This window comes from Ailuropoda melanoleuca, chromosome 10 (assembly GCF_002007445.2).
Source record: "Ailuropoda melanoleuca isolate Jingjing chromosome 10, ASM200744v2, whole genome shotgun sequence".
Taxonomy (NCBI): Eukaryota; Metazoa; Chordata; class Mammalia; order Carnivora; family Ursidae; genus Ailuropoda; species Ailuropoda melanoleuca.
This window is the reverse complement of record NC_048227.1, coordinates 36,984,926-36,999,403: the sequence shown is the minus strand read 5'-3', so window position 1 is coordinate 36,999,403 and position 14,478 is coordinate 36,984,926. Positions and strand designations below refer to the sequence as shown.

The 14,478-nt window shown below is 65.3% G+C and overlaps 1 protein-coding gene across 1 annotated transcript in view; it reads right to left on the bottom strand.

Annotated features, from left to right (window-relative positions):
• CASKIN1 (CASK interacting protein 1) overlaps positions 1-14,478 on the bottom strand; it is a 15,674-nt gene that overhangs the window by 714 nt on the left and 482 nt on the right. The window contains exons 2-19 of the mRNA XM_034669586.1: positions 9,275-9,326; positions 9,068-9,165; positions 8,704-8,849; positions 8,509-8,604; positions 8,254-8,384; positions 7,754-7,862; positions 7,566-7,674; positions 7,386-7,480; positions 7,086-7,203; positions 5,954-6,055; positions 5,761-5,849; positions 5,600-5,684; positions 5,422-5,513; positions 4,538-4,648; positions 4,355-4,456; positions 2,846-2,984; positions 729-2,765; positions 5-71 (exon numbers count right to left, since the gene is read on the bottom strand). Of these exons, the coding sequence (XP_034525477.1) occupies positions 5-71; positions 729-2,765; positions 2,846-2,984; positions 4,355-4,456; positions 4,538-4,648; positions 5,422-5,513; positions 5,600-5,684; positions 5,761-5,849; positions 5,954-6,055; positions 7,086-7,203; positions 7,386-7,480; positions 7,566-7,674; positions 7,754-7,862; positions 8,254-8,384; positions 8,509-8,604; positions 8,704-8,849; positions 9,068-9,165; positions 9,275-9,326 (3,778 nt within the window). The remainder of the gene's footprint in view (positions 1-4; positions 72-728; positions 2,766-2,845; positions 2,985-4,354; positions 4,457-4,537; positions 4,649-5,421; positions 5,514-5,599; positions 5,685-5,760; positions 5,850-5,953; positions 6,056-7,085; positions 7,204-7,385; positions 7,481-7,565; positions 7,675-7,753; positions 7,863-8,253; positions 8,385-8,508; positions 8,605-8,703; positions 8,850-9,067; positions 9,166-9,274; positions 9,327-14,478) is intronic.

Sequence of the window (14,478 nt, the reverse complement as noted above, 5' to 3'; positions counted from 1 at the left end):
CTTGGGCGCCGTGGGCGGCGGCGGCGGCTTAGGAGACACGGGCGGCGGCGTGCCGTGGGCGCGCTTCACCTCTGCGGGGAGGAGGACACTCGCACCGGGGGCGGGAGGCGGCGCTACGCGTGCGCTGCCCACCCGGGTAGGAGCCCTGCCGCAGCGCCCCGCCTCGCACCCGGGAGCGGAGACGCTGCGGTCGGCGTGGGTTCGGCCGGGGCCGCGGCCCCGACCCACCCCCCGCTGCCTCTCAGACTCCAGGCTCCCTGCAGCCGCCAGGGGGCGCGCTCCACTATGCATACCTGCCCGCAGCCGCCCCCAACCCCGCCCCCCCAGTCCCCCTTAAGGTGCGTCCGGTTGCTTGAATACCACAGGGCTTTGGCACCTCTTATCTTTCTGCTTGGAAGCCCGCTCCCTCCCTCTTGTGCTGGGTCACTCTCCAGCCTGGTCAGAGCTCTCCGTGACCCAGCCCCGTGCACCGGTCCTCCCTCCACAGGTGCTGTTATCCACGGGATTCTGTGCCTCCTTCACTGAGCAAGGTGACGAACATCCACCCTCCTCCCAGTTCTGGGCCGGCAGAGCTGTCCAGTGCGTGGGTGGATGAGCGGGTCTGAGGACATTTCCCCACCCCATTCCACCTGGCCTTGCTCAAATCCAAGAGGAAAACCCCTCAGACCATGGAGTGGGGAGGTGGGGAGGTGGGGAGGGGCCCTTCCCCAGCCGGCTCCGGCACCTACCTGGGCTGCCAGGACCTGGCAGCGGCACCTTCTTGGAGGCAGGCGTGGGTGAGCCCTGGATCTTGGGCACGGGCTGAGCCAGCACGGGCTTAGGAGAGACTGGCGGCTTTGCTGGCTTCCGGGTATCCGTGTCAGGTGGGGGAAGAGGGGGGAGGTGCAGCAGGTCAGAGGGCGGGGGTTCTGCAGGTGGAGGTGGGGGGGGCAGCTCTGGGGGCCCTGCCTGCTCAGAGGTGGGTCTGCGGCGCACGGTGCCGGTGCCGTTCTGGTACACGGACAGTGGCGGTGGTGGCTCGGGACCTGCCTCCCTCTCCTTGGCCTTGGGCCGGCGCTTGACCGTGTCAGACTCAGTCAGGATGAACTTGACGTTCTCCTGCTGGCTCTGCTTAGCTCGGATGCGCCTTTTGAGTGTGGCACTGGCCTCCACCCTGGCCAGGGGCGGGCCCTCCACACTCGCCTCACCCTTGGCTGGCCCTCGAGACCGCTGCCGCGTGGCACCCTCTTCCACAAGGTGGCCATGATCCGGAGGCCCCCCTGACTCCCCAGGCCCACGGCGGGCAGTGGCCAGAAGTCCCGTGACGGGCCCGCTGAGCGTGCGGCGCCGGTTCACCACCTCGCCATCGGGCCCGATGGCTTCCTTGTGCTTCACTGAGGCCAACACTGTGGCTACCCGGCCTGGCTCTGGACTGGCAGGGCGAGGCGTGGGGTGGCCCTCTGGGGGCCTGCGGGCCGCCCGGCCCCCACCCCCAATGGAGGACAGCTCTAGCATGGCTGCGATGCTCTTCACGCTGCCGGCACTGCCTGTGTCCACGCTGCTGGCCAGGTCACTAGCCCGCCGGCGCTGGGCCCGCACCCCCAGCCGGCCATCCTCAGTCCCAGCCCCCTCTGTCTCAGCATCTGGTACCGACTCGTCGGCCAGGTTGGCGCTGGCCATGGCTGAGCTGGAACGCTTGGGCGGGGGCGGGGGCGGCCCCTTCTTTCGGGGCCGCACGGCGAAAGACTGGCTGCGGTTGACGTTCTTGTCGGTGCCGGCAGGCGCGCGCACCGAGTGGCTCCGGCCCACACGCCGCTGGACGGTGGCATAGGGCCCCGCCGCAGCTGGCACCAACAGTTCGTCCCGCTCTGGCTCACTGTCGGATGCTGCATAGCGATTCAGGCTGTGGGCACGCTTCTTGGGCCGCCCAGGCTCCACGTCGGCCTCCGGCGGTAGGCACAGCGTGGGCACGGGCGGGGGCGCAGCCACAGGTGCAGGCCCGGGAGCAGCTGGCCCTGCATCGCTCTCCATGGGCTGGGGTAGCACGTAGGCAAAGCCACGGTGTGTGGGTGACTGAGGCAGCGAGCGGGGTGACATGGGTCTCTCTGTTGGTGGCAGGAGCTGTGGGGTGGGCTTCACCTTGGCTGTGGCTGGGGTGGGACCGTGAGGCCCCCCCAGGGCCTGAGGGGAGCCTGGCTGGGCTTTAGTGGGCGTCTGAGGGGGCGTAAAGTGGCTGGCACCTGGAGGAAGGACCTGCCGTGGCTTGCCCGGCACCGGGGGCACACTGGCCCGCTTGACACTATGGCCGTGGCGGCTGGGCCGGGTCTCCTTGGGTGGGGTGCCGGGGGCCGGCCCCTCATCCAGCAGGTACTCCTGGCTTCGTGACATGGGGCTGCCAGGCCCAGGGGGTCCATCACCCAGCAGCTCCTGAGAGCTGCTCATGTGTCGTGCCTGTCCACCCAGGCCGGGCTCCTGCCGCACGGAGGCCCTCGGTGTGGGGGGCAGGTGGTTGGAGGGCTTCTCGGCAGTGGCGGCGGCAGCCCCCTCTGCTGGGCCAGTCATGGCAGCCTGCAGCTCGCCACTGAGCTCGCTGTCCTGGAAGGTGGTCATCTTAGGAGACTGGCACTCAGCCGGGGCTGGCTCGGGCGGGGTTGGCGATTCAATGGCCATCACTTCAAGCGACTGTGGGGCCTTCCGGCGCAGGGGCCCCCCCTCGTACTTGGCGTACTCAGCCTTCTGCAGTTCCGCCAGTTTCCTCACCGCCAGCATCAGCTTCTTCTGGTGTCCTGAGTGGGGCACGAGGCAGGTCAGGCCCGGGAGGGGAGCAGGGACCAGGAGACGGCGGGGGCCAGCGCCAGCGCCTCACCCAGTTTAGTGATGCCGATCTCCTGCAGGTCCTCCCAGGTGATGTCAGTGATGAAGTCGATGTTCTCATAACCGTTGTCCACCAGCACCTTGTAGTACTGGGCCAGGCCGATCATGGACAGCCACACCGCCAGGTTCGCCTGTGGGGCGAAAGGACGCAAAGGGAAGCCCGAGCTGGCTGGCCACACCCTGCTCGCTATTCAGAGCTTTTGGGGGTAGGGGCGCCGGGCCAGCCTGGCACAGACAGACAGAAGGACAAATGGACAGGCCAGAGGTATCAGCTTTGGAGACAGCGCAACCTCAGTAGGAGCCCAAGGCCAGCTCACACGCCTGTGCGAACACACGCAAACACACACACACAGGGACGACCCTATCCTCAGGACACCATTTGGGGGAGGGGAAGAACGTACTTCCTCCCTGCCAAGGCAGCCCCAGAGATAGCACCCAGGGGGACACGGCTTGCACGTCACGGACACAGACACACGGTGCCACTGACTAGATAACACACGTACACGCAGCCTGCATTCCGGCCATACACGGGCACCAACACCTTCCATGTCATGCTCACGCCCATTTCCACACCCATGTTGGGCACAGGTCACGTAGCCACAGCACACACGCATGTAACTACCCATGATGCTCTTCACCCAGAACCACCTGTCCACACTCGCGGCTGGACATCGCTCCCCACTGACACACGGCACACTTGGTCACCCCCAGGTATACAGAGCGACTTGAGGCCCACGGGACAGGGACGTGCTCCTCGGGGGCACCCCTGAGTTGCTGACTGAGCGGGCTGAGCCGGGGCGGGTGAGCAGGACCCCGCCTGTCACCAACCCACAGCCCTGGGCACTTTGGGTGCCAGTGCGGTCTATCCCGCAGCTCAGCGCGAGGCTCCCAGGCAGCGGAGATGCGACAGGCCTCGGGCCCACCTTACCCGGGCCCAGACCCTGTTGCACCACACCGTGACTGCTGGTGACGGCCCAGCCCACAGTCTGTATGGGTGTCCGCCATCCACACAGCCAGCACGTGCAGCTGGAAGTGTGGGTGTGTGCATGCAGTCGTCAACAGGCGCCTTGACTATATTTGGTGCACATGTGCTGTCTGTGGACACGAAGCAGACACACGTCCTCCCCATGCATGGGCGTGGATGCGTGCGAGCCCTTCCCGTCAGCACGGGGTCCTGTAGGTGTCAGGCTGCGTACGCACTGGGCGGCTCTGCTGGGTGCCACGTGGTGTGCCTGCGTGGCTGCCTAAGGGTGGAGGGGTCTCTGTACTGCAGAGAGGCCCCTCCTGGCTTCCGACTCCCCTTGCCATACAGCCCCCAGAGGCTGCCGCGCCTGCCCCTGCCGCGGGAAGGCTGGCTCCGGTGCCCGTGATGGACGGACAGAGCCATCCTCCGTTCTCTCCCTGGAGCCCCAGAGGGTGGGTGGGGGCTGTAGCCAGGGAGGCAGTCTGTCTGTTTGTCTGACCACCCCGGGCACAGCCACTGGGGTGCAGGGAGCCTTACGGGTTTGTGCTCAGGTAGCCAGTCGGGGAGGCTCAGGCCGCTGATCTCCGCAGTGATCTTCTTCCGGTGGCCTGGCTTGGTGACCCCAATGGCCGTGAGGTCCTACGGAGAGGAGAGGCCCGTGAGCACGAGGCTGGGGGCCCAGCTCGGTCATGGCTGGAGGCCAGCCTCTGGGCAGCTCACCTCTGGGGTCATGCGGCTGATGGTGGGCAGGTCGTAGCCCGCGCTGATGAAATTGGGGGCGTAGAGCTGCAGCTGGAATGTGGCGAGCCACTGGCTCACGGCCTCGGCACTCTGGAAGACACAAGGCAGCCGCTGCAGGCTCGCCCAGCCGCTCGCCCGCCAGCCGTGCACCCCGGCCACCAAGCCGGCTTCTCTTCTGCTCAGCCGCTCGGTCTGCTGTCCGCTGGTCCCCCTGCGGCCAGGCCCAGGGCAGCCTGGCCCCGGCGTTCCTCCTCACGGTGTGCTCCCGGATGCCACCGCGGCGAGCTCTGTTGGCCGTCCGGCCTCCTCCCGCGGTCTCCTCCAGAAGGGTCCAGCTGCTGTCCGATTCACAGGCTTCCCTGCCCTTCCCCCTGTTCCTGTACCAGGGACACCCTGTGGTGGCCCCACGCGAGGGGCTCAGGAACGCGGCCACAGACGGCGCCACTCAGAGCAGCCCCTTCACTCCCGAGCAGGTGGGCTCTGTCCAGAGGTGTGCAGGAGGAAACAGCAGGCAGCTCACACCTTCCCAGCACACAGGGGCCTTCTGACCCCCGCACACACCTGGTCTTGCCTCACACCCAAGCCTCCTACACACACACACACGTGCGCACACGCGTGCACGTGCCCGGCTCAGCATCACCACCCACACACCAGCACATCCCCTGCTCACCTCACGCCCACATCGCAGCTCCCGGACTCACCAGCTCACACACACAACCCACACAGTAGACAACACCTACACACACAGACTGACAGACAGACAGAAGGAGGAGCCTGGCCCGTTAAGGGCCCCCGGCCACGCTGTGGCCAGACCAAGCAGGCTGCCCGGGAGCCCCTCCCCGCAGCCAGCCCGGGCCCTGTACCTTGCCCTCCGAGGCCGGCTCCAGCTTCCTGGGCGGCTCATCCCCATACACCTGCCCTGCATGGGCCGCGGGAGCCTGGGCCCGGGCCGCACCTGGGGACGAGAGGGTGTGGTAGGGTAGGGGCTGCTCGGTGGGCCACCTCCTTGCCAGGCCGGTGGGGTTGCATCCTTGCTCTTACCTGTGGAGCCCTCTGGAGGCTTGACGGGGCTGTCCCCAGGGCCGGACTCAGAGACGGACTTCTGTGAGAGCACTGTTGCCAGGAGCTACAACCCAGACAGGCAGGCTGGCCAGCGCTGCTCCGCGCCCCAGCCACCCCGGCCCTGCCCCCAGGCCACCTACCTTGACCCCTTCGGAGCCTGCGTGCAGGGTGTGGCCCCCGCTGCCTCTTGCACCGGCCACGGCGCTCAAGCTGCCGCCGCGGTCCCCACCTGCCGACACAAGGGAGCCCCGTTGGCCGGTGCTGGCCCGGCCCAAACGGGGTGCTGCCTCGAGGAAATATTGCTGCCCTGACCTCCAGAGCTCCCCCACTTACCTGCAAAAGGCTTCCTCAGCACCCAGATCTCCTCGGGGGGCGCGGAGGGCCCTGATGAACTGCCGGCCTGTGATGGGCTTGGCTCAGCACCTGCTCGAGAACCTGTAGGCCGAGCACAGCCTCCCTGAATCTTGGACCAGCCTGGCCTGGGGACCTGCCGTGGCGAGGGGACTTCCCTGGCCTGGCCCCAGAGCCTGGGCAGAGCAGAGGCCCCTCAGGTCAGCACTGCAGCCTCCTCTGGCCTCGGCTGTCTCCTAGGAGCTGAGAGAGACTCAGAAGACCCCTCCCCGCCCTACACATTTGAGAGCAGGACACTGTGGCAAGAGGGCCCAGGCCAGGCCATTCTGCCAGTGGCCCTGTGGTCCTGGGTGGGGTATGGGGAGGGCAGAGGGTGCATCTCCTCTCTGCCAGGGGAGTATAGAGAGGCGAGAGGTCCCCAGAAGCCTAGGTGACCCTGAGTGGGCCGGCCATGCCTCCTCATTGGCACCCCTCTGTCCCCTCCCTGTCGACCTCCACGTCCTCTCTAGGAGGGATGCCATCTCACCGATCCCGTCTGAAAGCAATCCAACCCCGTGGCCTCGCCCCGCACCCCCATTCCTCACTCTGTGCCAGCCCTGCTGTGCTGGCTCCTTCAAGACCCAACACCTCCTGCCTCCTGTCCCAGTGCCTTAGCATATGTGACTCCTGCCTTCGGGGTGCTCTGCCCAAGGCCAGCCCCTCCCACTTCGTAGCTCCTTCTCTGACCACCCTATCTAAAAAGCAGGTCTCTGTGCAACTGATGAGTCACTAAATGTTACCCTGGAACTAACAGAAACAAACAAAAAGCAGGTCTCCATCCACGTTGTCTATGGCGTTAGTTGGCACATTTGCTTGTGTATTGACTTCACTGCCCCCTGCTCCCCTCCCTGCCTCGGGGTGAGCTTGAGAGCAAGAATGCTGTCCCTCTGGCTCACCATCTACGCCTAGTGGCTGGTGCGCACTGCCTATTAAATAAATGCCGGAATTGGTGTGGGGCCACTGATGAAACAGCTGGCAGAACCCCACTCGGGACCCCACACCCAGCAATGTACTTGCCACCCAACATGCACTTGCTTCCTTCTGGCCCCCAAACCCAGGCCTGGGTGGGACTTGCCTGCTCGCTTCACAATGGCCTCGCCCAGGGAGGACGGAAAGTAGCCCACCCGGTCGTTGCCTGTCCGGTTGTCATGGATACAGCCCTTCCACCGGCCGTCTGGATGCTGCTCGAGGACCTGGCCAGGTGAGGTGGGGGAGTGTGCTCAGGGAGACACCCCTCCAGGTCCAGGTCAAGTGGGTGGGTGACCTAGGCCTCCCGCCGAGACCCCCAGACTCCCCAGGTGCTGCACGGGGGTGCTGTGGGCTGAGCGCCCCGGGTCCTGCCCATCCTTTTCTGGCAGCCCCAGGCTGGCCTTACCGTGATGATGTCCCCAGCTTTCACATTGAGGCTGGTCAGGTCGTAATTGTTGCAATAATCCTTGGTCGCCCGGACCTGTAGGGCTGCCGAGGCCTCTGGGGACACAGGAAGCAGACCCCCCCAGTCCTGCGAGCTGGCCTGGGCCCCCTGACCCCCCCAGGGCCCCTGCCCCAGGCCCACCTCGCAGCAGCTGCTTGATCTCCTTGCTGGCTTGGGACGTGGTGAACTGGTGCACAATGTCCAGGGCCGTCTGGCTGTAGGTGTTCCTCACATGGGCATTAATCCCATTCTGCAGGTGCCAGAAGGTGTGGCCTGTCAGGAGACCCCATGCTCCCACCAGGCCCCGCTCCCTCGGCCCCCTGACTCACATCCAGCAGTAGCCGAACCACTTCTGTCTTCCCACAGAGTGCGGCCTCGTGCAGGGCTGTGCCGGCCTTGGTCTGGCGGTTAATGTCAATGCCGGCTTGGAGGAGGAGTCTGGAAGAAAGGCCGGTGGAAGGAAGGTGGGAGCAGGCAGCCCCTTACAGCAGGGGCCTTCCATCCCACCCCCCCTGCTGGGCCCCCATTCCCAGGCCCAAGGGTGAGCCCCCGCCCCCCCAGCCTCCCCAACAACACAGTGTGTGACAGCAACCGAGCATTTGTGGACGTGCTGCCCGCACCCCCCCCCCGGTGCTGAAGGAACAGCTGCCGGTCATCCTAGCGCAGCTGCTGCTGGGATGCCCACTTCACAGAGGGGAGAACAGAGTCTCAGGGACGCTAAGTGCGTCCACCAGGCTGCCCAGCAAGTGGCAAGGTCCCACCAGAGCCCCAGTCTAGGGGCTGTAGAAGTCACTCCCCAGCCCCCTCCCCCCACCCCACAAGGCCGTACCTGATGATGTCGATATGGCCGTTCTTGGCCGCCAGGTGCAGGGGGCTGGTGCCGTTGGGGTCCGTGGCGTCCCCCGGTCGAGGCTCCAGCAAGGCCGCACACATGTTGCTGCTCAGGAGCAACTGGACCACCTGGAGGGAGGGGTCGGGGGGGGCCGGAAGCGGGGTGGGGGGTCACGGCCGTACCCCCCGCTGCCACCCCTCCTGGGGGCAGCCGGGCACAGGGAGCCCCACTCCGCCCTCTGGGGAGACTTACCCCGACGCGGCCGAACTCACAGGCCAGGTCTAGGGGCGTCTTCCCGGAGTTGTCCACCATGCACGGGTTGGACTGGTGCTGCAGCAGCATCTCTGACTGCGGGGCCACGGGACGCGCTCAGCCCCCCGGGCGGCCAGGGCTCGCCCCGCCCCGGCGCCCCGGCGTCCGTCCCCCACGCCCCCGGGTGCTCCTCACCACATCATAGTGACCGTGCTGGGCTGCCAGGTGCAGAGGGATGTGGCCCTCGTCAGATGGGATGTTCACCGCCGAGCCTGCCTTCAGCACCAGCTTCATGGGCTCCTTCCGGCCCTGCCACGCCGCGTAGTGCAGCGGCCGCATGCCTGGGAGCGGGCGGGGTGGGGGGCCGTTGGGAGCCAGCCCTTGACCCTGCACCTGACCCCGGCCTGCAGGATGCTGATCCCAGGAAAACCCGCCTCGACACAGACCGAGACTCTGGGCTGGATCCTCCACTGTGGGACCGCTTAGGTCTCAAGGGACTCCACCCCAGACCTTGACACCCCCCTCCCGCCCTGGTGCTGAGGTCCCTGGTGGGCCTTGCCTTTGTTGTCCTTGATGTCCACAGCAGCCTGGGCCTCCAGCAGCAGGGTGATCAGTTCCGTGTTGCCATTCAGGGCAGCGTGGTGCAGGGCAGAGAAGCTGGGGCAGGCGACAGGCATGAATGGGCAAGGAGCTGGGCCACCCGGCCTTCCACAGGAGCCCCCCCCAGACCCCGTGCCAGCCTGGCACTCCCCATCTGAGAACTCACCCGTCAGGGTCCTGAAAGTTGACATTGATCTTCTTGGTGGAGCCCAGGAGCTCTAGGGGGGTGGGAGAGAGACAGTAAGGGGACTCGGTCCAGGCCCTCTGGGCAGCCCAAGAACAGGCGGAGGGCTCTGGCTAGCTCCCCGGCAGGTTCGGAGCCAAAGCTGCTGCCCTCAGTCTTTCATCCAAAAACATTCCTTCATTTGTTCAACTGTGCTCTGCAGTCAGCTCCAGGTACCAGCTTTTGGACCCTGGTTTCCCACCGAACTAAGATGTTGGCAAGTTCTCAGAGCCAAGTGCTCCGGGCCTGTCCCCACGCGGGGATGGAAGCCAGAGCTGCGCACCCACACAGGCACACGCACACATGTGCACATGCACCCCTCCTCGGGGACGCTGGCGAGGCACCTGCCGATGGCGGGAGGGAGAGAGCCGGCACAATCTGTTTCTCAGAGGGACCCAGATGGGGCCGGGGGTGGCCTGGGGAGGCTGGAACACCCGGAAATTGGGGTATCTCTGGGGGAAGATCTGCATTTTCAGGGTGCAGCCTCCCCGCATTCCCAGCCCTGGGCCTGCCCATGTGGATGAGTCCCGCCTGGCAAGGCAGGAAGGGGAGGCAGGCAAGTGGGCTGGTGCCCCTGAGTGACCACACAAGAATGGCCACCACATCTCCGGGGGCCATTTGGGTCCTGGGATCAGTCCGCCCAAAGCCCGAGGGGCCCAAGCCCTCCCTTTGGGGCCCCAGTTTCCTCCTGGGCTGCCCCCGTCCTGGCCTCCACCAGCTGACTGATAGAGGAGGAGAGCCCACCGAAGCCCTCCCTGTGGGCTCAGGGCCAGCCGGCCTCAGGCCAAGCCCCTGCCTGTCTGGGCCATGGTTACATAACCCATTTGTGGGTCAGTCACTCCGTGAGGGAGGGGCTGGCGGGACAGAAGCCCCTTTGTCCAGGCCCAGGACAGGGGTGGGGGCGGGGGTCCCTGACAGCAGGAACCCAAGGGAGTCGAGTCACAGAGGGGCTGCTCCAGGACCAGCTGGGTAACCCACAGCACCCCAGGCCGCTCCAGCCTCAGCTCTCAGCTGCTGCATGCAGGGTGTGAGGCCCCAATGGTCCACAAACCCCACGAAGGCAGATGGACTCCAGTTCAAACCCTCACTGGGCCCTTACTAGCCCTATGGGCTTGGCCTTGAGTGCAAAGGGGGTAATGGGGCCAGCCGCATAGGCCTAAGGGCATGTCCACCCTTAAAGCACGAAGGGTCTGGCACAGAGTCCATCAATAAGCGGCAGTTACTAATATTAGCTCTGTGGGAATCCCACCCCCACCCTCTCCAGCGAGGGGCTCCTCCCACACAGAGCAGAGTGGAGGCACCTCCACGGCCCCACTCCTTCCCCTCTGCTCAGACACTTTGCGGGCCCTGACGTCCATCTAAGGGCGGCAGCAATGCCGCCTTTCCCTCAGTGGGCCAGGCCAAAACCTCGGAGTCAGCCCTAAGTACCTTATAGTGTCTCCATCAGCAAAGACCATCTCAAAGCACACTCAGAATCCCACCACTTCCCATCACTGCCATGTCCCCACCCTGACCAGGCCAGCATCTCTCGAAGGATCACTTCCTTACTGGCGTCCCTGCTTCTACCCTGCCCCTCAGTCTGTCCTCCACACCACTGAGGCCAGGGGGACCCTGTGAGAACATGAGTCAGATCCCACTGCCACCACTCCTCTCCTGAAGACCCTCCAACGGCTCCCATGTCACTGGGGCTGAGGGCCAGCACTGGACAATGGCCCACAAGACACAGTCCTCCTGCTTCACTCTTTCTCATCACTCCTCTCCCAGCTACATGAGCCTCCTTGAGGATGCTCCCACACACCGGCCGCCCCTGCCACAGGGCCTTTGCACATGCTGTGTGTATGTGTGGGGTGCTGGTCTTCCCCTGGTTATTCCCATGTCTCCCTCCCTCACGTCCTTCAGGACTTTATCTGTATGTCACCTGCTCGGAGAAGCCCCGCGGGGCTCTCCACCTAGAACAGCAACCCCACATTGTCCTGTGTATGTTGCGGTTCTCTCTCTAGCCCCTATCACTGCCGTTTATCTTGGTTGCTGTCCGTGTCCAGCACTAAAGCACAAGCCCCAGAGCGAGTGGTGTCCGTCTGTTCGGCTCACTGCTGCACCTCGGTGGCCGAAACAGTGCCGGGCACCTATTCGGTGCTGGCTAAGCTGGCGCCCCAACTGATAGCCTCCACCACCACAACGCTGTCCCGTANCGCCCCCCCCCCCCCCCCGGGGCCTGGCCCGGGATGCCCCCCCCCCCGCCCCGGAACCCTCGGCCCAGCTCTGACGTTTGCTGCCCCTTCTTGTTAGTTCCAACGGAGCCAGGTCTCCCCCGCCCCAGCCTGGCCACACCTGCAGGCACTGACATTTCAGAAGGACTAGAGGTCAAGATCCAGAATGTGGCACAGATACCAGTGGGGAGGGGGAGTCTCCATCCAGAAGACTATACAAGGGGTGGGGGTCTCGCAAGGTCGTCTCACCCCCTCCCTGCTGCAGGTCTCCTCAGAGAAGAAAGTAGCTGGAATGGGTGGAGGAGAGCCTGAGGTCTTGGAGCACCCCCCAATTCACATGGGGGACCCTGGGCTCCCAGGGAGGTCGCACACCTGAAGCCCACCTGGTGCCAGGGAGGCAGGCCCTCCCGGAGACAGGCACTCTGAACGAAGCCAGAGCAGGCATGGCCGGAGGGGCCTGAGCACTTGGGGGGAGCATCGGTGCAACAAGTGGGGACCAAGATGAAGGCCCCAGAGACCCCTCCAGGAGCCCCCTTTCTCTTTTCCACAAGGGCACTCAGTCCTGCAGCTCCCATGTGAGTAATGGGCATAGACTTCACCCCCACCCCACCCCACGTTGTGGGCTCTGCCAGCTCCTGTCACTCAGTCCTCTAACTGCTTTCCGGGACCATCCCTGCCCCTGAGGTCAGCCCCAAACTCCAGGCTGCAGAGGCCCTGGGGGAGCTGGCGTCAGCCCCACTCCCACCCTGCCCTCATGGCCTCCCTCTACCGCTGTCTAGATGCTCCACCAGCCACAGAGGCCACTGGTGTGCCGGCCCCACAGAGCCACGTCTGTCCCCTGCAGGGATGTGGTCCTGGCCTCTGGGGGTAGCACAGGGCAGGGCACTCCCTCAGCCTCCCCAGGGCAGGCAGGGAGCTCTGGGCCAGAGGCTGCAAGGGAAGTGTTAGTGGGCCAAGGTGAGAGGACGCAGGCTGGCTGGTCTGCAGTCTGCAGTTAATTCGGGGAAGGGGACGGCGGGGGGGGGGGGGGGCAGAAGGAAGGCCAGCCCCACCCTGGCATCTCCCTCCAGAGCAGTGTCTCCTTCCTCTCAAGGACAGCGGCCAAGGGTCCTGGCGCGAGCATGCATTCCAGGAGAGTCTCCCTTCCAGGCAGGATGGCAGGGCTGACAGACCCCGGGGCAACACTCAGGGGTTGGGGTGGAGGTCATGGAAACAAGGGTCATGGGAAGACCTCTGGATTCAGAGTCCGGGGTGGCCTGAGAGAGCACCGCTGGATGCCCCCCACCCCATGGCCCAAACTCCAGCTGTACTTTGCTGAATCAAAATACATCTTACTCCAAAGCAGGCCAGCGTTACCATGACAACCGAGCTAATTCATGGAGGGATTTCTCTGATTTATTATGCCCGCCCCTGTGAGTCAGACAGCCCAGAAAAGGGGGCCAGGGCAGGTGTCTCTCCCAGAAGGCAGACCAGCCAGGGACAAATGCAAAGTTCCAGGTGGACACCCAGGTAGAGGGACAAGTCCCCGCACCTCCCCTGGATGGCCGAATCTGATGCCCCACTTCCCTGGAAGCCCATCCTGGGCCGCCTAAGGAACCAGTCATAGCTCGCACTTCCTGAGCACTTATGAGGTGCCCGGGCTTCCTGTGTGCTTTCCTGCTGTGCTTCCAACAATGCTATGAGGCAAGGACCGCAAATGTCCCCATCCTACAGATGAGGAGACGGAGGCCCAGAGAGCCAGTGTCCTCGGTGCCCAAGGTCACATGGCCACTAGGTGGAAACCTTTACCTAGCCTTCCAGCTCTCAATCTCTCCACCTACTTTCAAGGCATGTATGGGCTGCCTCTACCTGGAAGTCCTCCCTTTCTGAGCCCTGAGACCCTGAAGCCGGCCCCAACCGGTAGACCATCTGTGGCCCTCAGGTGTGGAGGGCAGAACCAGCCTGTATATGTGATCCCGCGAGCCTCTCCAACTGCAGGGAGCAGACAGGGCTGCAGGCGAAGGGGTCTTTCTGCAGCTCAAGGACCTGCCCCCACCACCAGCTCCAAGGCCGGCTGAGTTCTCAGCCTGCTTCCTGGAGAAAGGGGAGGGGCCTCCCTGGGTTACCTACAGTCTCTGGGGGTGGGGTGGGGAGTGGGGCACCCAGACCCCACGTGCCATTCTGCGAAGCCCTGCCCGGCCTGCACAGGTGCCCCGACACACTGACACGGCCCGACGTGCGCAGCCGCACATGCAGCTGGTCCACACACCCATCCATCCATCTCCAGTGGCCCCCGGGGAGGCTCTGGGCTGAGCTGGGATGAGTGCTAGGATCATGACTCCAAGCTCCCAACCCTTCCCAGGGGCCCTCACAGCGCAAGCTCAGGATGGCTAGTGGGAGCCCCCTCCCCCCCTTCCCCAGCCCCTTTCCCAGCAAGGAAGCCAGAGAGGACCAGGGTCTGTTGCAGGGACTGCACCTGCCTGGAGCACAGCCTGCCCTGGGCTGGGCGACCTTGGGCCTCTGCTCCCCCATGAGTAAATGGCCCCCGGCCGGCCATGCCTGGGCAGCCACACCCCCAGCATGGTCCTGCCCCCCATTCCATGCAAAGCGTGTTGTTAAACATGGGCGGGGAGGGGGTCTGACAGGGACCAGCAGCCCTGCGGTCGCCCCTCACCGCCGGGGGCCCCCTCCCTCTCTCCACGGTGGGGAAGGGGGGGCGGTATCCGCCTCGCCCTTTGACGGTCCAGCAGAGCCCTCCAGCTGTCAGTCCGTAGCCCGGGGAGGGAGGGGGACGCCCGCGGCCAGGTTGCCGGCTCGGGGGCCGGGGGACCGCCAGGCGCTCGGTGCCGCCCCTCCTCCGGCGCTGGGGGCGGGGGTGCGGACCGAGGGTCTGGGCGCTGCTGGCCCCGCCCCGCCCCCGGGGACACGACAGAATCCCCCTCGCCTGCCCGCTCCGGG